The sequence below is a fragment of the Chelonus insularis genome, unplaced genomic scaffold (assembly GCF_013357705.1).
Source record: "Chelonus insularis isolate UGA/USDA-ARS -01 unplaced genomic scaffold, ASM1335770v1 contig_399_pilon, whole genome shotgun sequence".
Lineage (NCBI taxonomy): Eukaryota > Metazoa > Arthropoda > Insecta > Hymenoptera > Braconidae > Chelonus > Chelonus insularis.
Genome location: NW_023276554.1, coordinates 1844190 through 1866262, shown reverse-complemented (window position 1 = coordinate 1866262; position 22073 = coordinate 1844190). Strand labels below are relative to the sequence as shown.

The 22073-nt window shown below is 32.5% G+C and overlaps 4 protein-coding genes across 7 annotated transcripts; 2 read left to right on the top strand and 2 right to left on the bottom strand.

The window, feature by feature from the left end:
• Positions 1 to 108: 108 nt before the first annotated feature.
• On the bottom strand, positions 109 to 6580 carry LOC118068064 (cingulin-like protein 1). Of its 3 annotated transcripts, none has more exons than XM_035085220.1 (12): positions 6446 to 6580; positions 5457 to 5650; positions 5290 to 5388; positions 4181 to 4831; positions 3685 to 4072; positions 3269 to 3606; positions 2759 to 3193; positions 2432 to 2605; positions 1576 to 2303; positions 1370 to 1472; positions 360 to 1238; positions 109 to 276 (listed from the first exon to the last, which is right to left on the bottom strand). In XM_035085220.1, exons 2-12 carry the CDS (start codon positions 5598 to 5600, stop codon positions 235 to 237), a joined length of 3981 nt encoding a protein of 1326 aa, XP_034941111.1. In that variant the 5' UTR covers positions 5601 to 5650; positions 6446 to 6580; the 3' UTR covers positions 109 to 234. The 3 variants fall into 3 exon arrangements, with proteins under 3 accessions (XP_034941111.1, XP_034941108.1, XP_034941109.1); XM_035085217.1 differs by having other exon boundaries at positions 3679 to 4072; positions 6446 to 6579; XM_035085218.1 differs by lacking the exon at positions 6446 to 6580 and adding an exon at positions 5765 to 5905 and having other exon boundaries at positions 3679 to 4072.
• A 459-nt stretch (positions 6581 to 7039) lies between these two features.
• LOC118068066 (tRNA (guanine(10)-N2)-methyltransferase homolog) lies at positions 7040 to 9436 on the top strand. The gene is given in 9 exon segments (XM_035085223.1): positions 7040 to 7180; positions 7263 to 7337; positions 7398 to 7517; positions 7519 to 7644; positions 7714 to 7848; positions 7917 to 8180; positions 8540 to 8678; positions 8746 to 8944; positions 9017 to 9436. Coding segments are annotated over 9 exon segments (1413 nt in total). The 5' UTR covers positions 7040 to 7114; the 3' UTR covers positions 9306 to 9436.
• A 47-nt stretch (positions 9437 to 9483) lies between these two features.
• LOC118068067 (ER membrane protein complex subunit 2-like) lies at positions 9484 to 11404 on the bottom strand. The gene is made up of 6 exons (XM_035085224.1): positions 11137 to 11404; positions 10926 to 11039; positions 10709 to 10859; positions 10494 to 10637; positions 10035 to 10287; positions 9484 to 9968 (listed from the first exon to the last, which is right to left on the bottom strand). The coding sequence occupies exons 1-6, from the start codon at positions 11168 to 11170 to the stop codon at positions 9792 to 9794; spliced, it is 873 nt and encodes a 290-aa protein (XP_034941115.1). The 5' UTR covers positions 11171 to 11404; the 3' UTR covers positions 9484 to 9791.
• A 199-nt stretch (positions 11405 to 11603) lies between these two features.
• Cpsf73 (cleavage and polyadenylation specificity factor 73) lies at positions 11604 to 22015 on the top strand. 2 transcript variants are annotated; one of them, XM_035085222.1, is made up of 4 exons: positions 11604 to 11824; positions 11908 to 15052; positions 15125 to 15755; positions 19827 to 22015. In XM_035085222.1, exons 2-4 carry the CDS (start codon positions 12566 to 12568, stop codon positions 21893 to 21895), a joined length of 5187 nt encoding a protein of 1728 aa, XP_034941113.1. In that variant the 5' UTR covers positions 11604 to 11824; positions 11908 to 12565; the 3' UTR covers positions 21896 to 22015. The 2 variants fall into 2 exon arrangements, with proteins under 2 accessions (XP_034941113.1, XP_034941112.1); XM_035085221.1 differs by lacking the exons at positions 11604 to 11824; positions 11908 to 15052; positions 15125 to 15755 and adding an exon at positions 19507 to 19710 and having other exon boundaries at positions 19822 to 22015.
• The last annotated feature ends 58 nt before the right edge of the window (positions 22016 to 22073 follow it).

The window sequence follows — 22073 nt, the reverse complement described above, 5'->3', positions numbered from 1 at the left end:
GCAAATAAATTGTAAACGTTTGAATAATCTGTCTGAATCTAAAAATATTTATTTCTCTATTTCCTTTCATTACTTTCTTTTATTTAAAAAAAAAAAAAACCCCTATACTTTTGTTGTTTGACATTATTTTTTATTTCAATAAAATATTTTTACAATTATGATCTTTTATGAAAAACACTCAGTATAAATCACACATTTAATTGTTTATCATATTCTTCACAGACATCATTTCATTTACAATTTTTTTTCTGAATCTTTTTGCGATGTTTCTCCTTCCTAAAATGGTATAAATGTTTTAATTTATTTCTAGAATATAATAATTCTATTTAGCAAGGATATTTTAATTTTAAAATACATACCTGAATTGTATTTAAATCTGTAGGCAGTCTTACAGAGGGTAAAACATCAGGTAAAGGTGGTGGAGCTGGAGGTTCTCCATAAACTTCATGAAGTTCTTCCAACCTTGTACTAAGTGCAGATCCACGTTGACTTGTTGCATTCATTTTTTTCATTAACCAATCTGCCTGCTCTTCAAGACGTTTCAATCGTGCTGCTCGTGCAGCAAGAACTTCTTCTGGACTTCTGCTTGGTTTTGATGAATTAGATGTTGATGTTGACGGCAATTCACTGGCTTTTTCCGTTCGTGCTTCTTCTTTATTCTCTTTTAATACTGTGTTAATATCAGTCATTGCTTCAGTAGAACTTTTGGTATTTTCTATCTCATTTGATTTTGTTTCTTCGTTCACTACAATGGTAGGGATTCTTATATTAGCCGTTTCTTCGCTCTTTTCTGCATGATTATCTGACTCATTATTTAACGTAGTCGTTGAAGGTATAGTAGGGAAAGGACCAATTGAAAAAACGGAAACGGTATTATTAGCTCCTAACGGTTCTATTTTAAATAAATTATTTTCTCCTTGAGAATTATCTAACGGTTCTTCAACATCCGAATTTAAAGATGTTCTTTCATTTCGATTGCCATTCGTACCATCAGCATCAATTAAATTTTGTATTACATTTGCTAATGCTCGATCTAATGGATCAAAGTCTTCAACTCTTTGCTCAGGAATATCTTCTTCTATGACAATTAATTGAGCATTATGAGTTATATCTGGAGTGGAAGTTCTTTGTTCAGATGATGATGCGTCCGAAGTAGTTGATACTGCTTTTGATTCTGATGATTCATTGTCTGTTGGATGGTCGGACTCAGTATCTGGTGTAGGTGTCCTTGGACTTTCCTGTAAAAATTATTTTAATAAGATTTATTACCAGCATGATCATCCAATTATTCATCTTCATGATAGATATTTAATAAAAGAAGATATTTATTTTTTAAACAACTCTTATAGATCCTTATCAAAATATTTACTTTTCTGGTCCTTCGACGTGGGCCAATTCTAAGTCTTTCTTCATTAGGAATATCATCTTCATCCGTGTCATCACCTCTCTCATCACTGAATCCACTTTCAGCACTGTAACATTGTACACAATTTACCCAATCGAAGACAAACAAATGAAATGAACTATATGATAAATATTATTATTGATTAATAATTAAAAAGATAAGAAACTTGCCTGTTATTGAAAGAATCATCAACCGCTAACATTTTTCTAGCAGCAAACTCTCTTCTTAAATTTCTCCATTCCATTTCCGTATTAGTATTCTTTTGTCTTGCAGATTCCCACTTTTCTCTACAATATTCTAGCTCTTGTTTCAATTCTTGTAGCATAATACGTTTCTGTTGAAGCTCATACCTCAATATTTTCTCATGTGTATGAAGCTGTTGATGCTGAGCTTGCATTCTTCCAACAATACTCCAAGTTTTACTTAATTCATCTGATATAGTTGACAATCGTTTTTCCTGCTCACCTAATTTACTTTCCAAATGTGAATTTAATTGCTTTAATCTGCCCATTTCCTTCTCAAGATGTTTCTTCTCAAGAATTAATTCCTTTAAACGTATATAAGTCTTACTAACAGATATTACAAGTCTAGGTCCAGCTGGAGTATCAACTGATTTATAACAGACATTAGGATCAGTGGATAATAAATTCGAAGAGGTTGATGTTGATCCTTGCGCCGCATGACAACTTAATAATTCAAGCAAAACCCTCCAGACTTTAGGTAGATTATTAGCAATATTTTCTTCCTGTTGATCTTCTTCTTTCTTCTCAGAATCTCCATCAGATTTAGTTTTCTCGCGACCTTCTACTTGTTCCACAAGATCTAAAAGTAGTTTTGGTAATGCTGCTGCTTCTGTTCCTTCTTCGCGGGCCATTTCACTTATTAAGTCGTGATTTTCCTAGAAAATATAACAATTTATTCATCACATGAGTTATCATTTTAAGTATATATTTTCTGAAAATCTAATTCTATCAGATTAATTATGTAATAATTCCAATCAATTAAATTCAATTTAATGCTAAATACCTGTAGCAATTGAGTTAATCTATCAAGATCCATATCAGCCGAAGAAGCACTTAATAACATTTGTGAAAATAAACCATTTATCAGAGACATTTGATTTTGAAGATCACGGCAATCAGCTTTGGTTAATCCTAACTGTGACTCAAGGTTTGCTATTTCCGTTTGTTGTAGATCAATCTGCCAAAAATTTAATAATAATAAAATGAACAATAATATTAACAATAATCATCTAAAATAAAAGTTATTTTTAATATGAATTGTCATCATTATCATCATCATTTACAATATTGTATTAGAAATAATATTACTCATTTTCTATAAATATCTTACTTTTTCTTCAGCTTTAGCGTAATCCTCATCCAATATCTCCTTCTCTTTTAAAATGCTCTTTAATACGTCTTTAACATTGATTAATTCTTTATTACAGGTGTCTTTCAATTCTGCCAAAACTCTTAATCGTTCATCATAGAGATTTTTTAATTGTCTAATATCATCTAATTGACAATTATGCTCAGTTCTAAGATCTTCAACAACATCCATATGAAATTGATCATCACCTAATCGAGCTACAGACGTAGATAAAATATTTTTCAGACTATTAATTTGTTGTTCACGAGTCCTGAATACTTCTCGATTAGTATTTGCTATTTCTTTTAATTTCTCAATACGACTTGCGTTTGTTTCAGGATCGCATTCTAAATGATATCGGAGATCATCAATTTTTTCTATTTGTACTCTAATGCAAGCTCGTAGCTCATCCGAAACCTAAAAACGTTCATTCAAAGTATTTATTTATTCTTAAACCAATAAATTTACAACCATATTATATCCATTTATTACCTTCAGCACATCTGTAAGTCTTTGTACATCAAGATGAACAGGATTTTGTTCTTGCCATTCACTTTGAATCCGCCAATTGTCGCTATTACTTGTGGTTGTTCCAACAGAGAATGTTTCACTTTTTCTTGATGCATTCTCAGCCTGGGATTTTAATAAATCTAGAACTCGTGATGTTTCTGAATGAGCCTCCTTCTCAGCATCTAATTCCCTTCTCAGTCTATCCATTTCCGAAGATACTGCAGCTATTGCTCGTTGTCTTGCTTCTCTTTTCATGCTAAGATCCTTCTTAAATTCTTCCAAGCCTGGACGATCAAGTGCTCCATCAACATCAGTTGATGCTATCAATAAGAAAAAAATGATTAAGAAATAACTCAACAATCTATTATTACTAGTTTATTGTAAAAAATTACCATTACTTGAAACTCTTTCATCACATTTCCTTTCTTTCTTAATTCCCTCAATAATTTCATTCAGTCTTTGTATCTCTCGCAAGGATTCTTCAAAAGCCTCATTTTGTTTGTTTTTATTCTTTATTTCTTCTTGAAGTCTACTTCGTAGTTTCCAACTTTCTTCACCAGCTAATGTAATAGTTTCATTTCTTGCCAACTCAGCTTTCTGTAAATCTCGTTCTAAATCTTTAATCCTTGCTGTTGTAGTGTCTTTTTCCTCATGGAATGCATCCAATTCCTTTGTTACTTTTAAAGTCTCGGACTTTGCTATGTCAAAGTCTTTTTTTAATTGCTCCAATTCTTCTTCTCTTGCACTTAAATGTGATTCAACTATTTCACAATGATTTTTTGATACCTGATACAAATACGGTATTGTAAATACATTAAGTTAAAGAAAGTTATCTAAATATAAACTACTTCTGTAAAGAATAGAATAAATAAAAATAAAAAGTTAAAAACATACCTCATAATCCCTCCTCAATCTTTCCATTAATTTTTTCTGTTTTTCCAATTCACCCGCAAGCTTCTTGTTGACCTCCTGGGTCTCCAGCTGATCAGTTTTCAGTCGTGATATTTCTTTAAGTAAATCCAATACTCTATTTTTATCTTGAGAAGTTTCAGGTTCATTGAATCCTACATCACTTTTCCCAGGAGGTTCTAACTCATTCTCCAATATCTGTATCCTCTCAAGTACTTTTTGATATTCTTGTTTTCTATTTTCTAAATCTTTTTTTTCATCTAAATGTTTTCCTCGTTTTTGTGAGAAACTTTTATGAATTTTCTCTTCAGGAGATCGATTCTTTGCCTTTGTTGAATTATGCAACTCTCCTTGGATTATACTTTCTATTGCTTCAATACGTCTAATTAAATCATTATCACCTTCACTTTGGTTACTTATATCCGCTAATGATGCTTTCTTATCTCTTTCTCTGTTTAATTCCATGTACAGCCTTTCCAACTGTGCTAAGAGCGCATTATGTGCAGATGCAAGCTGGTGATTTGCTGCCGCTAAATGAGATACGGTTCTTGTGAGCTCCATAGCTTCTTGATGAACTGATGGTGCACTTGGAGTATATTCTGATTGCCAGCCAGTCATTTGTGCAGCGTAAGTTAACTATAAAAAAATTTCAAAAATTCTTTTATAAAAAAAAACTGGTTAAAAAATAATTAATATTCAACTTTTGTATAATGTCTTTTAGTAGATAAAATTCAGAACGAATAAATTCGATTATTTATTTTATTATCACGTCTGGTTCACTTGGCAGTCAACTAAAGACTAAAAGGCCTCGGGAAACCAGAATCCCGAGGACAATGAGCCAACAAAACACGTGATAGTGTGATCGACTATCGTGGAAACAAATCTTTGTAGGTCTGACTCAGCAACGCACAAAAATTCACCACAGAATGTTTGGGAATGCGCCAGCAATGATCGTCGTATTATTTGATCTCTTGCTTCAGCCATGAGATTGCAATGCTGACCCTGATGTAAAGGCAATGGCCTCATCTCTTGGAATTTTTCACAGCATCTAAAGTAGTTGGAAAATTCACTGGAATATGTCATCCGAGACTTACCAGAGTTTCTTGAGGTTGACGAAGATTTGATAAACTGGGGACAGATGGTCTTTGCTGCCAATATTCTTCGTTCCTTAAACTTGCACGTATTCTAGGTTCCTGGAGATCATCAATAAATTATTAAAATTATTTTCTTTAACAAATAAAGACCTAATTTATTGACTTACATCTGCTGGAGCAGCTTGTGAAGATTTTTCAATAGAAGATACTCGAGGTGTTCCAGATAAATATCCTCCAGTGTAAAAGGGTGGAGGTAAAGGTGGTGGTTCATAATTCTTCGCACTATTTTGTAAACTACTTCCTACTCCCATTGTTTACTTAAATCGTTATAATGAATCGTTCGTATCTTGTCGTCGTTATTCTGAAAAACAATAAACTAAAATTAATTCCTTTGTTCTGGAGAAATGTCAAGACGTAAAAAAAGCTTTCAAGAGGAAGAAATAAAATTCTCTTTACAGGATGGAAGATCTTTTACCGGTATATATTTACTTCTAAATATTCTCTATCTATTTTTGGCGATTGAAAAGTATAATCCAATGACGACTTGAACTGATCTACTTGCCCAGTTGTTTTTCACTTTGATTGGCAACAGTATTGTTTTTTGTCAAATTAAATTAAGTCAACTTTTAATTAAGTATACAACTATTGTTTAATTTATGATATTAAAATATTAATTTTTTAAAGCAAATTAATGAATTCTTATGAAAAAAGTCAATAAAAATGAGTGCAAAAAAACACAGAAAAAAAATGAAAAGCTTTTAGTTGCTAAAAGATTGTTCTCGAGTGTCCGACACGTGCAAGAGGCCATGGGAAATGGCTAAAAATAAACGAATCGTATATTCCAAATGTGATAAATATAGCCAAGAATATGAAAACAAAGGAAGATGTATTTATGTTGTAATACGGCTGTTTCTTCCGGTGAAAGATTTTGGTAATTTTCTGAATAAATAGAAATGTTATTCTGCTGTAAAAAATGGGAAAAAACAGATGACAATTACAAAAATAACTGACAATGACAAAAACTGACAATAATTCACTAATAAGAAAAGTTTTTTATATGTAAATACGTTGAATTCTTGATAAATTAATAAATAAATTTGTTTTACGTAAGCAAATTTAAAGTAGAAATAACACTAAATTCACTGAAAATACTCACTATTGATATTCACATTTAAATATATCCAACAAAATTTTGAAAGCGTCAGAGCTTCGAGCTTCGTCTGTTGCTTAGTCTGAACGTGATCTCGAAGTACGTAGACACCTTGCTGGCTGTTAGCCAGTTCACTTCCAGTTTCTAGGCATAGCTAAAAATACCCTGAGGAAGAGAGTCTTTCACGAAAGGGGATGGAGTCCAAAGTCTTATTACTGTACCCTCCTTCTTCTCAATTTTCATCTTGGACACATTTGAGTATCGAAGCAATTCGTATTGATTACCTGGAAAGTAGACCATTTGTTATTCTTACTTGCACTAACTTACGGTGGCAGATTTTATTTTTAGCTGAAAGTTTTTGTCAACAAATCTAGAACGATTAGGTTAACCTGTTCGTATTTTTAAATGGTCCAAATAAATGCGTATTTACCGCCGAGGTTTAAATAAATATGCGCCATCTTTTGAAGATTGTTCTAAATATTTATCACACCTGTAAGTAACTTACCATTGAAGGTAATGTTTTTAGAAACATACTACAACGCCATCTCTATGTTTTGAGATTTTATCCTTTATTATTTGAGATCTTTATGAATTGTTATAGATACAAACACCTAATAAGGTTAAAATTGTTTATAATTTTAAATATTTATTCTTTTAAAATAAAAGTATTTGACAATGAATCGTGAGCTACATAGATATTTATTTTGGTTTGCTCATGAGCATATTGATTTCCGATTAGCGGTAAGGATAAAACTTCTGTCATGCTTTTTATGACGACAATTTTAGTATCGAACAATTGATTTATTAATCATTATTTTTATAGGAAATCGAGTCAATTTTAAGTTTATTTAAAATATCGCCGTCCAAATTGAAAACAATACAAAGGCCTGTAGAACATGTAAGAGTGTAATCAACTATTTTTTATTAAAATAATACAACTTTTATATTATTTTTATAGCCATACTGGATTGTAGAATGCCATTCAGAATCGATTGTTCAAAAAATTGCCAGTCGATGTGTGTCAATGAAATTTTGCATGGAACTTTGGGCTGAGGCAAAAAATTTTGGAGAATTTCATACGTGCTTTGAAACAGTATCCAAGAGAAAGATCTAATGTTTATGGGAGTAAAGACCAGTCATTTAAAATTATTGTTGAAACTTTTTGCAAACACATTACTCAGACAGAAAAAGTCAATAAAATAGAGGTAAGATTAAAAAGAAATTATCATAACTATAAAATTATCAAAAAATTTGATGAAGAATTTTATTGACAGTCTCTGAGTTATTTACCACTTGAAGGACCAGTAAATTTAAAAACTCCTGATAATATTTTTTATTATATCGAATATTATGGCATTGAACCGAATAATTCTCCAGAAAAGCCAGAAGGATTATTTTTCGGTAGATGGGTAAATAGAAACATTAAATTTTTTATAATAAAATAATTTTATTCAACAAACATCTTTAAAACCATTAGATTTGCAATGGACAACGAGATTTAATTCAAAAATTATCTCTGAAAACACGTAAATTTATTGGCACAACTTCCATGGATCCTCAATTGTCATTGCTGATGGCTAATCAAGCTAAAGTTACAAATGGAGACATCATTTTTGATCCTTTTGTCGGTACAGGATCGTTATTAGTCGCTGCTGCTCAATTCGGTGGTTATATTTTAGGAGCTGACATTGATTTTATGATGCTGCATGCTCGAACAAGACCGACACGAATAACACAAAAGGTGAACATATAGATTATTCATGACGGTTCTATTTTAAGAAATAGTTTTATCATAAATTTATTTTATATGGGAAAAAATAATATTTTTGCATTGTTAGTAATTTATAAATATTAGACAATTTTGAATTGCATGAGAACATATTTATTCTTTTCTACAACTTCGATACTAGTTAGTGAAGTTACAAAATAAAAATAGGTCACCAGACAACACCTGCTCTTTATGTGCTTTTCACACAATACGAATCTTGAATATTCAAGAGCAATAAATACAATGGAGAAAAAATAATTACATATTATATTAACAAATTTTTCACTTTTGGTAAACCATGTATTCAACATCTGTTTTATTTCTAAATTCAGACGAGAAGTCGAGACGAAAGTGTAGCAGCTAATATGGAACAATATGGAAAGAGTTCTTATTATTTAGACGTCGTAGTTTCTGATTTTTCTAAAACAATATGGAAACCAGAAATGCGTGTAAATGCAATAATTACAGACCGTAAGTATAATTTTAAAATGATTTGTCTTAAAATTGTTCCGAAACATCATTAATATTTTATTTTTAGCTCCATATGGAATTAGGGAAGCTACAGAACGTGTAGGAAGCATCAAATCTAATCCAACAATTGACGAACATCATGCTGATACTCACATTCCATCTAAAATATTCTATAACTCATCCCACATGTTTAGAGATTTATTGAACTTTGCTGCTCAACATTTAGAATTAAATGGACGACTTGTTTGTTGGTTTCCTGTTTATCGGTAAGCTGTGCTTGTATTTTTTTTAATTAAAAGAAAAGATTAATATTTAATAATAAATTATAATTATTTTAGAGAACATTATTCACATAACCAATTACCAACACATCCTTGCCTGAAATTAATAGCAAATTCAGAACAAATATTAAGTATTTATGCCAGCCGTAGGCTACTAACGTATTCAAAATTGCGAGAACCTCAGGAAAATGATACTGTGAATACATTGAATATGCTCGACTTTCGAGAAATGTACTTTGCATTACGAGATGAGACTCGAAGAGAACGAAGAATGAAACAAGCAGAGGAACGTGCAAGGAATAAAGCAGAATGGGAAAATAGAAGTAGAGAAAGCACAGAGAGGTGATTAATTCATAGAATAATGTAACAATCATTTAATTGCATTTTATTTTATAACGTCTGATAATAAATTAAATTATAAATTTTTTTAAATTATAATCATCAGAACTATTGGAATATATTTTTCCTAATTCAATTCATTTAGAGAATATGACATACAATTAAAGATAAGTAGTGTATTTTTATATAAATAAGATATTGCAAAAATCGGCAGCTTATGAAATTTTAGAGTAAAAAATTTGAGGAATGTGATAAGATGAATCATAAAATTGTTTAGAAAAAACAATTGATTAAATTATTTTTGTTGTAATAATATTAACATTAGATTTTTCAGCATTCCTCATCAAATTCATTTTAAGGATTATCGTGCACTATAAATGTTGCACTTACACACGATATTCAATCATATATTATACATTATTTAAACAAATATACAAATTACTAGCTAGATGAACTTTGTAAAATTGTAGGTAATTAGACTAATACGCGTACCTTAGGCTTCAAGTTGTAATTGACTTAGTAATCCTTCTAAATTTTTAATGCTACTCTCATCAGTTACTTTGGATTTGTATTGTTTGTCAATTTGACTTGCTGCATATTCACTTAATTTTATTGCTTCTTTTTTCTTGGATGGTGGACTTTTAGATGACGTTGCAATTTGATTCGCCGTCTGTATAATTTTATTATGAAAAAAATGTTCATAAATCTCAATATAATATAAAAATTCTTTACTTACCAATAGTAAACCATACAAAGCTCTGATATTATTTGGATTCAATTTAACAGCTTGGCTGAAATATGTCTTTGCAATTTCAATGTTTTCTAAGCCTCCTTGAGAATATTTTATTTCTGCATATCTCTGATGAATCAGATGATTATGTGGATTGTGGAGAATAAGTTCTTCCATACAAAATGCAGCTTTACTGTATTCTTGTTCTTTCAAATACAAATCACAAAGCTCGTGCCATGCTTCTTGATCACTCATGAACCTGTAAGGAAATTAATTATTCATAATTTGATAGCTGCTTATTGATCAATTGTGAAACTAATATCTTATTCGAATATAAATAGCGAATAATCAATTTATCAACACAGTTTCACACTTTCACATCCTATAAACTTTATGGAAGTATGATTCTGGGAATAATTAGTATATTGTAAGAGTTGATAGAAAATTGTATAGAATTATACTGACACTTTAAGATATTCAGTAAGTTCTTTTATAGCATCTGCAGCTCTGCCTCGAGCTTTCAAAATTGCTACTTTACGTTTTCTTGGTGCAGCATTAGTCTCATCTCGCCTTACAATTGAATCTAGTACATCTAAAGCCTCTTCATACCTAAAACAATATTACAGATAAGCCGATAATATCAAAGCGGAGATATTAATGAAAATTTGAATAAGAATTACATTTCTAATGCTTCCAAATGCATTGCATGGTATTTATGTACTCTCAAGCTACCAGGAAATTCTCTCATTAAAAGTTTAATGCAGTATTCTGCTAAAGGTAACCTGTAGCTATCCAATGCAGCAACACAAACTTGTTCTAGTACCAGGTATTCTAGAAAATATATAATAAATAACATACACTCAAGTAATTAAATATAATAAAAAAATATTTACTAACTTTCGTTGCCAAGTTGTTCCATTTTGTCCATCAAAACCATTTCCCATAATTCGACTATTTCTCGGCTTTTCCGTTCGGAGTTTTCTCTCCATGTCCTCAATAAGTCCCGAGCCTCTGTGAATAAATTGTGTATTTAATTAAACATTTATTTTTACCAATATAACTTAAACAAACATTAAAGAAAATAATATGAGTAATATTTTATACATACCTGTCCAGCTAAGCTGATTACGATTTTTACCCATAATAATGTGTATATTTGTATTTTATAATAAAAAAGTACAAATCAATAAAAGTGATTCGACAAAAGTTGACACGACAACTACCGCTGTGACAAGGTTATACGACAAGAGAGAACGCAAGCATGTGATGAAGATATAAGAACAATCAACATCACAAACCAAGCGCAATCAAGCAAAAAGTATCAGCCAATGATAATGCACTGAACTTACGAAAGCCGTGGTTTATCTACCAACGCTAGACGAGATATAATTAGTTAGGAAATAGGACGACAATAAGTAAATGAATTATTAAAATATTTTTAAAAATTTTTATAACGGAAATAATGATTTATATTATTAAAGTTAAATTATTCAAATGGAAAATGGGCTAAAAAATATTTTTTTACTGATTTTTTATACTTATTGGAATGTCAGAAAAAGAAAATAATAAAAAAAAAGTGGAATAATAAATTGAAAAAAGTGGCGCTAGTATCGCATGCCCCTCCTTGAATGGTAGTGATTATCTCGCGTAACTGTCGATAGGAGTGAAGTGGCGCTGGGATCGGTGTTCTTTTGTTGCTCTTATTCCCAGCTGGAGTATTTGCCTGGATTGTCGTGTTATCTGTTGTGTTTTCGGGGCCTGCAAATGAACAAAAAACATGTCGATTTTGATAAATTGTAAGTGACGTTAGTGAAGTATTGTGTGGTATTCAGTGATAAGTACATTTAAAGTGTAGAATTTAAGTTTAATTTGATTGCAGGAATGAACGTAGAGAGTGGAACGGACGGTTGGGTTGGCACGACGTGAACACAGGTATAATTTAATAAAGCCCACCAGTGGCACAGGGGAGGCTGGCGATTTAACAGGATATCGATTTGTGGCCCCCGCGAGAACGGAGCCAGTGTGTGCCCGTGTCGTGTGTGCCTGGTCTCACTCCGTTGCATTACCATTCAGCCCGTGGCAGAGTGAAGAGAAGGAGGCGGCCATGGACGTCGATATTTTTGGGGCACAGCCTGCCGTGTCGAGGCTCTATCGCTCAAGCCGTGTAAGGCCGTGCGCGAAGGCCTGATAGGGCCCGAAGACAAAAAATGCTACGCGCGCCTGAGGAATACGCTGGGAAATAAACCAGTGAAACCAGGAGAAAGAGAAATATAGTCAAGTAAAAAGAAAGAATATCACACGGCTGGTGAGAGAGACCAAACAAGGAGGAAAGAAGGAGAGTGAGAAAGACAGATACGGAAGGAAAGTGTAAGAGAGAGAGGTTGAGGAAGGACAAGCATCGACTGGTTGAACGAGACTCGTCTTCGAGGACATTTACGCCAACGACATCTCTCTCCTATTGTGTTGAGCAAGCGTGTCTCAACTCCAGGCAACGGTCATCAGATTGAGAAAGTGAGTGGAAAAAAAAAACAACAACCATGGATCTCGGTATTACAACGGATTCTGGAGGGGCAGTCGCATGCCCTGTATGTACACTTTATCTCAGGGAAGGTATTAGTCTTCAGAGGCACTTGGATACTCATCCAAAAGAACAAGTTATTGAGGCACTGATTAAAGCTAGTGGATCCGCGGGCTCGTCACTTCAGATACCTCAATCACAAGTGCCACAGGTACCACAGACTCTTCAGCCGTCACCGCCGCAGCAGGTCAATGCCCAAGGCTCTTCAGCTGCTGCAACAGCTCACATTTCTGCTCAGGCCCCGTATCCCATTGGACCTGTCTTTGAATGTCCACCCTTAAATGCCATGATGCCACCACAGTTTGCCTCTTTTAATTATCAACAATTCGTCAACAATGGAACAATGATGATTCCTCAATATGCGATGGCGCCACCTCAAGCTAATCAGATGATGCAGATGCTCTACAATCCGTACAGTATGTACCAACAGCAACAGGTACCAACTGTGCAGATGATTTCACAAGTTTCACCACTTCCAGCAGCTCGGATTCGACCTGTTGTTACTGTTGCCAGTGCTGAAGCCACTACTAGGAGTGTTATAATCCCTGCTAACAGTAATGAACCTAAACAAATAATTACTGAACTTCTTACAGCGCCAGATCCAGAGAGAATCCTTCCTGATATTGATTCTCCAGCAAGTCCTATTCAATCCACAGATACATTACAGATACGTCATGAAGAAGATGATAATTCTTCTAGACAAATGGATCATCGTGATCAGCAAACACAAAGTACATCACCAAGACGGATAGATTCTGAAATAGTAAGAAATGATACTGAATCAATGACTTGTGAACAAATAATTGAAGAAGAAGAAAAATCTGAAGTCATCACTCAAGATATAGATGAATCTGAAGTTGAAAATACTAGTGATCGTTGTAAAGAAGAACAATTTTGTCAGTCAAATTCACAAAAATTTTCACCAACATACAATCAGAATTCTAACGGAAGTAGTGATAATAAACAATCATTAGATGTTTTGAAAAATGAAAAATCTGAAAATGAAGTTACTATTTTAGAAACAACACAATCGGAAAATGCTAAAGGAACACGAGCAAATCCAATAATAATATCTACAGAAACACCTCAACCTAATGACGTAGAGCATCTAGAACATCTTCTGAAAACAATGATGGAGGCAGGTCTTGTTGGAACTACTGAGGTACCAATGGACACGGCAGATAACACTGAGACAGAAGAATGTAGACAAACGTCTACAAATTCAATCAAAGACGAAAAACATCATAACAATAAAGAAACAGAAACGGACAAAAACTATGTAGATATCAATGGTCCTGAAGCTTGCGTAGAAACGGAAAAGTGTGTAGTAGACATGAGTATTATTGACGAGTGCGAGTTTGACTATGCATATCGGTATAAACATAGTTTATCAGCGCCTGCGTCTCCAGCTGTTACCAAAAAGAATCAACGTTCTTACTTGACAAAGTCTGAGTATGGCTCAACAGATAATCTTACTTTATATCCAGGAGGTTTTGAATTAAGATCACTTCACCTTGATGTCGATGATGATGATGAAGAAGACGACGACGATGAAGAGGAGGAAGATGACGATGAGGATGAAGAAAAAGTTATGGCTGATAATTTTGATGAAGAAGATATGGAAATAGATGAAATAACCAGTCATACGCCTTTTATTAAAAAAGATGAAGATGCAGCAAATATACGGTCTCACACACCTTTATCAACATTGAGTGGTATTTCTGGTCTTCGAGCACGTACAAATATTAGTAAACCCAATTCTCCAGCATCGATACATTCATTTGGTAATGCAGATGTTGATAGTCATGATGAAGAAAGTAATGATTCTGTTAGAAGTGAGAAAAAAGAACCTATTGACTGTTCTCAAGTTGATCAAAGTATGAGATCACATCACGAAACATCTGAGGGAATAATCGATGATGATAGAAAGCCTCAAAGTAATACCAATGGAATTTACCATCAGTCAGTGATCACAGAACATGTCAGCTCATTTCCGACAATTCATTCTCAACAACAGTCTCTAGTACATGAAACGTATTCTATGTCAAATGGCAAAACAACGTCGAACAATCCTCCAGAACTTGGAGGAGAAGCAACTACTCCTACAACTAGTGTTGAATCAAAGAGTTTCCAATCGACAAATAAACCAATAAGTCATATTCCAACAGCAGAATTATTAAATATTAATGAAGATGCTCATTCGGGTCCTATAAATGTATTTGAGTTTGATGGACTTCAAATTTTAGTTCCTAGCACATTCATAAGTGAATCATCACAAAAAGCCATCAGTGCCACGAGTCAACAATCGATGGCAAGTAGCGAAGGAGGTACAGGTATTGATGAAGAAGTGAAAAGCGTCAATATGCGGGCGGATGAAACAATGCCTCCAAGGGGTGAACTGTCAGAGCAAGAAAGCAACGGCTGCACGGAACATTCTGCTTGGCAGGTGAGCAATCAACCGGTTTATAATTATTTGATAATGATAAAAATAATTAACATTTTCTTCCTTTTTCAACAGCTTTATGTTGGCCAGGAGTCTTCCCGGATGTCAACGTCCTATGATTTGATGGCCAGAGAGAGTTGGGAAGAGTCTGAAGGATCTGATAATGAAGCCGGTGTACCATTACTGGATAGTCGCTCACTTGCAACTCACTTTACTTCAAGTTTGTTTCTTGACCGAGACAGAAAAACACCGACTAAGCAGCGTACATTTAAGTGCTCGCAATGCACGGAAGTTTTTGATTGTCCAAAGGAACGACGTGTTCATCTTACGACTATACATAAAAATGCAGGTCCAAGCAATAACAGTAGTAATAGTGGAATTGCTGAGCAAGGTGAAACGAAAGATATTAAACTTCTCGATGGACGTATGAATCCATTCGAAGAAATTTTCGTTCCGGGCATTCATGTAACACAGGCCTATCAACAGCAACAGCCGTTGCTGCATCAAATGCAACCTCCTCAACAATCTGGTGATATTGGAAAAACTGAAACTGATGAAAAAGCTGATAGTTTAGCATTAACACAAGGCTTAGATGTACCTTGTGCAATGTGCTCGCAGCGTTTTAGCTCCGAGCGAAGTCTCCAAGTTCACAATAGACGTGTTCATGGAACTGAAGTTGCTCGACGTCTTCATGAAATTTCTAAGTGTCAAATATGTAATGAAGAATTCCCTTCAGTTGTCCTTTTTAATGCTCATCTGAAGATTCATCCACTGGAATGTTCACAATGTGGAAAATATTTCTATCGTAAGCAAAACTTTAAACTACATATGAAACGACATCTTGGCATCAAACCATTTCCATGTACCGTTTGTGACAAAGCATTTCTTACTAAACAAAAGTTAGATGAACATATGAATGGACATACGGGTAATGCACCAGTTAAGTGTAACCTCTGTAATGAGACATTCCGAAGATACTCAAATTTAACTCAACATAAAAATCGTCATCATTTAAATATCAAACGAAAACTTAAGGATTATATTTGTCATTGTGGTGAAGTGTTCCATACAAAGAAGAAGCTTGCCTGGCACAAAGAAACTCACGATGAAAAACCAAAGGCCTGTACCTATTGTAACGAAAGATTTATTCATATGGCCAGCTTGACGCGGCATATGAGACGTGCTCACAATCGTCGATTTGTACCCGATGCTCAACGTGAGAATGAGAATGTTGAATGTCCGATCTGTAAATGTATCTATTTACGCTCATCTCTTTCAGTTCACATGCGTGTACATAATGGTGAGCGTCCGTATGAGTGTCAGGTGTGCTCAAAAGCGTTCAGTACCAAGTGGAACTTACAACTGCATAAATGGACTCATGCAGCACGCAGCACCAAACCCTTTAAGTGCAATCAGTGTAGCGCAGCATTCTATCGGCACAGCGATTATACGGCTCACATGAACTCACATAGAAACGTTAGACCGTATACGTGTAACTATTGCGGCGCTCAGTTTATCAGAAAATACAATTGTTTGAGACACGTTAAAGAACATGAAGAAAATAAACAATATACTTGTGATGTATGCAACAAGACTTTTCACCGATCGTATTATCTCAAAGAGCACCTACGTGTTCATAGTGGTGCTAGACCGTACACGTGTCACATATGTGGCAAAGCAAGCAGTACTAAGTCTAATCATAATAAACATGTGAGAATTCATCATGCACGTGAACCTATAAATACGGAAAATTAAGCATGAATTAATTAATTTTTCTTTTTTAGTTTTAATCTATACCAGTGTGCATAATAAACTTTAATCAATCCAAAGTATAAATGGATACAATGAAAACTCGAAAATGCAGTGAAGCAATTTTTAAATTAAATGATAAGAGTGATGGTGATTGTGCCGAAATGTTTCAAGATTGTGTTCTTAATGGTTAATAAATTTTAAACGTACTATCTGTTTTAATAGTTTGTAGTATTATTAAAAAAGAAATTTTTTTTTGTTTTAAGACTTGTTTATCGATTCGAGTTGTTTTCTTAGTTACAATTTTGTTGATTCCTTTATTAATTAATACTCGTGAAAGTCACGTGTGATCAAATCAGTTTGACGTTAAATAAATATAGATATTACGTCGTTAACTTTATTAAATATGTTTGTGGTCTAGGAATTGTGGTTTATAAATTTAATAACTCAAAACCTTCTACTTACTTAAGATATTGACTACTAATAAAAATATTAGACATAAAAATAACACCAATTGGAATTATGGCAATTTCATGAAATAAAGAACAAAGCAAGGAACGAAAAAAAAAAAAAAAGATAGAATAGGAGTAATGAAAAAAAGTATCTTTGTATATTTGTCTCTGGGAAATTGAATAGATAATTAATAATTGAAACAAATAAACAGGGACTATATGAAACAATAATAATTAAAGAAAATAATAAAAATGATTTGCCAATTAATAAATAATAAATTAATGCATAAAAGTAATTAATTATCATATTAATAATTATTAAGAGAAAAATAAGATATATAAAATATTATTAAAATTATTTACGTGTCAGTCGTAAGTGAATTTTTTTTACTGTTTTACAAATTGAAAACATGTGAATAATACTACAATAATACATTGGTATTAAAGATAATGTGACCGGCCAAATTAAGCGTGTTTTTAACAGAGAATCACTATGTAAGCTCATTAATAGTTATAACTAAAAGAGGGATATCACAATTAAAACGACTACTTAAAGTCGTGACGATAATGATAATATTTCAGTTGTTATTCTTCTATATTTATATATTTTGCAATGCATAAAGTGATTTTCGTTAGTAATTCCAATACTAAGACTGATCGATGTTGGTTTTTCGTGCTGCTCTCTGTGAGAAAAGTAATTTAATGGGATTATTAATAATCACAAATGCGAATTCGTCATCTATTACATTATATTTCGAATTTTAATTTCATTAACTAAGTATTTTAATAAATAAATAAATAATCATTAATAATATTATGAAAATAAATATGAATGACTTAAGTTTTGGATACGATTGTAAGAGTCCAAGACAACTCGTTCGTATTTCCCTTAGCTAGTTAGACGCAAATTTACTTCAGAGCTGTACCAAAACAATAATGAAACAAAAAAAAAATAATAATTATACATAATTATCGGACTATTGTTAGTGTGATAAATGTTGATTGGTCATAAATGATGTAAGAATGGTGGAAAATTTTATACGTGCTGAGGGAGCAGTATACAAAGGGAGAGGTACAACTATTTGAAATATTTAGTATCGAATGTATCTTTAAGCTATCGTATGATAAAAAATTAATAGAATAATAAAATAAATAAATTGCTCGTCAATTCGTAAAAGAAATAATTAATAATAATGATAAAAATAATGATATTGATTAATAATAACGATTTAAAAAAATAAAAATTAAAGAAACCAACATCGATGTCCGTACGTGCAATTTGTTTAGTTGAAAATGTAACTAATTGACAAATGAAGCGTCAACAATTAAAGTTGATAATGTCTATTCATATAGAGTGAATTGAAGCAATTGTACATATATATTGTAAATATGTATATCGATGCTATTTTATAATAGGGTCAATGAAACAAAACAAAGTTTCAATCGGCAAACACATCGTATGAAATCTTATTCATACTCTTGTGAAAATAAATGTAGGGTAATTATAATTAAAAAAAAAATATTAAATCAACATGTGTACACCTTAATAAACGTTATGTATTGAGGTACTTTTTAAAAATTATGTTTTCTCTTATTTCTTATAAAACTTTCATACCCTTTTTCTTTTTTAACTGCCGTCTTTCATATAATTTGTACTAATGTATCATCGTTTTTACGTCGTACTGTATACCACCGATTTGTTTACATTAAAGATAACTGTTAACAATGAAATATTATTTACAAAGCTTAATTTTATTCTATTTTTATTTCCACTTTATTATATCACATAATATTTGACTATCATTTATTTATTTTATTCGGTAGTTTGTTATTTATTTATTTGGTACGGAATTTTATTTGATCTTATGATTATTTAAATATAAACGGACAACAAGATAAGCCATCTTTAAGGGAATTTGGGCACTTTTTTATCAATTGACTGATAAGGTATTGAACGACCTAAGATTGTTTTAATTTTGAAAAAATACTCAGCATCTAAAACATTATGTATCTCCTCCCTCCATCTTTGACCTTTCAAATATAATTCAGAAAAGCCATGCCATCATTAAAAAAAATAATAAAATGCTTTATTTTCTAAGAAAATCGTTCATGTACTAAAAATTCCACTACCACGCTTAGTGCGCCATCTATGTAACTATTCGAGCAAGTTTAAGCTTGTAATCGCATGTATAACCTATACAAAATTAAACAGCATTTATTATATATACCGGTATACCAGTATACTGTACTGTTTACTTACGTTTTGTTGTGTTACAAATTTTTGCTGTAATATATAATTAATATATATTAAAGGAAATTTTTCACCATTTATATTCGTATAAAAACAGTATTCCTATTTCCAAGTATTATTTTCATTATATTTCAAACCAACAATGGTTTGAAGTAACTGAAAAATACATTCAGACAAAAAGTTAACCTCACTTTTTCGATTGTTGAAATGTAAATATTCTTTTTACTTTTATGTATATTATAAAATATTGTTGATAAATAATTTTTAAATTATAAACGATCGTAATTTTATTTAATCTTAACGTATTGATATTATTTCAGATAAGTCAAAATGTCTGTAAAACGAAAAGCCATGGATAATCAAGTGCCGGCAGAGGAAAGTGACTTATTGTCGATTAAGCCTCTAGGAGCGGGACAAGAGGTTGGAAGGTCCTGTATAATGTTGGAGTTCAAAGGGAAAAAAATCATGCTTGATTGTGGTATTCATCCAGGATTGTCAGGCATGGATGCTTTACCATTTGTTGATTTAGTTGAAGCAGATGAGATTGATTTATTATTAATATCTCATTTTCATTTGGATCATTGTGGAGCTTTACCTTGGTTTCTACAGAAGACAAGCTTTAAAGGTCGTTGTTTTATGACTCATGCAACAAAAGCTATTTATCGTTGGTTGTTATCAGATTACATTAAAGTAAGTAATATTGCAACAGAACAAATGCTTTACACTGAGTCTGATCTTGAAGCTAGTATGGATAAAATTGAAACCATCAATTTCCATGAAGAAAAAGATGTATTTGGAATCAAGTTTTGGGCTTATAATGCAGGTCATGTATTAGGAGCTGCAATGTTTATGATAGAAATAGCAGGAGTAAAAATTTTATATACTGGAGACTTTAGTAGACAAGAGGACCGGCATTTAATGGCAGCTGAAATTCCGAATGTCCATCCTGATGTATTGATCACAGAGTCAACTTATGGAACTCACATCCATGAAAAAAGAGAAGATAGAGAAGGAAGATTTACAAATTTAGTTCATGAAATTGTAAATCGAGGAGGTAGATGTTTAATTCCAGTATTTGCTCTTGGTAGAGCTCAAGAGCTACTTTTAATTCTTGATGAATATTGGAGTCAGCACCCAGAGCTTCATGAAATTCCAATCTACTATGCATCTTCGTTAGCAAAGAAATGTATGGCAGTCTATCAAACTTATGTTAATGCAATGAATGACAAAATTCGTCGGCAAATTGCTATAAATAATCCATTCGTCTTCAAACATATTTCAAATCTCAAAGGAATTGATCATTTTGATGATATTGGACCATGTGTAGTGATGGCATCACCTGGTATGATGCAAAGTGGTCTATCGAGAGAACTTTTTGAATCTTGGTGTACGGATTCAAAGAACGGAGTGATAATTGCTGGTTATTGTGTTGAAGGGACATTAGCTAAATCAATTTTATCTGAACCTGAAGAAATTACAACAATGAGTGGTCAAAAGTTACCATTAAAAATGACTGTTGACTATATTTCTTTCTCTGCACATACTGATTATCAACAGACGTCTGAATTTATTCGAATTCTGAAACCACCTCATGTGGTACTAGTCCATGGAGAACAAAATGAAATGGGTCGTCTAAAAGCTGCGCTTCAACGAGAGTATGAAGATGATCCAAATACAATGATGGAAATTCATAATCCTAGAAATACCTTTGCTGTGGAACTTTATTTTAGAGGAGAAAAGACAGCTAAAGTTATGGGAACACTTGCAATGGAAACTCCAAAACCAGGACAAATTTTATCAGGAGTTCTAGTGAAACGAAACTTTAATTATCATATGCTGGCACCATCAGATCTGCCCAAATATACTGATATGAATATGAGTCAAGTTGTTCAACGACAAAGCATTTACTTTAGTGGATCTCTTCCAGTTCTACGACACCTCCTGACACAGATTGCTGGAAATCTAGACCTTATTGACGACAAAAAAATGCGTGTCTTTAAAAGCATAGATGTGACTGTTGACGGCAAAATTGTTACAATGGAATGGATAGCAACTCCCGTTAATGATATGTATGCTGATTCTGTACTTACTGCTTTATTGCAAGCAGAAATGATGGAAACTCCTCCAAAAACTTTATCCGCACCAACAAAAATGGACAGAATGCATTTCAAGGAATGCTTGATTGAAATGCTTCAGGAAATGTTTGGAGAAGACTCAGTGCCGAAGATTTTTAAAGGTGAAAAATTATATGTTACTGTAGATACTAAAAAAGCTCATATTGATTTGATGAGTCTCGAAGTAATTTGTAAAGAAGATGAAACCTTTCAACAAATAGTTCAAACCGCAGTTACAAAACTTCATCAATCCCTGGCACCACCAAATGACTCTATATAACATTATTTTATGAATGATTATTGTATGAATTAGGTTTTCATTGAATATTTATTTAGGATGTATGTATACTTTTATAAATTAAAAGGCGTATTTATAAGAATATTTTTTTTTATTTTCTAATGTTTACCACTCATAATTTTCATTTTTTACAATAACATTGTATATTTTTACATTTTCA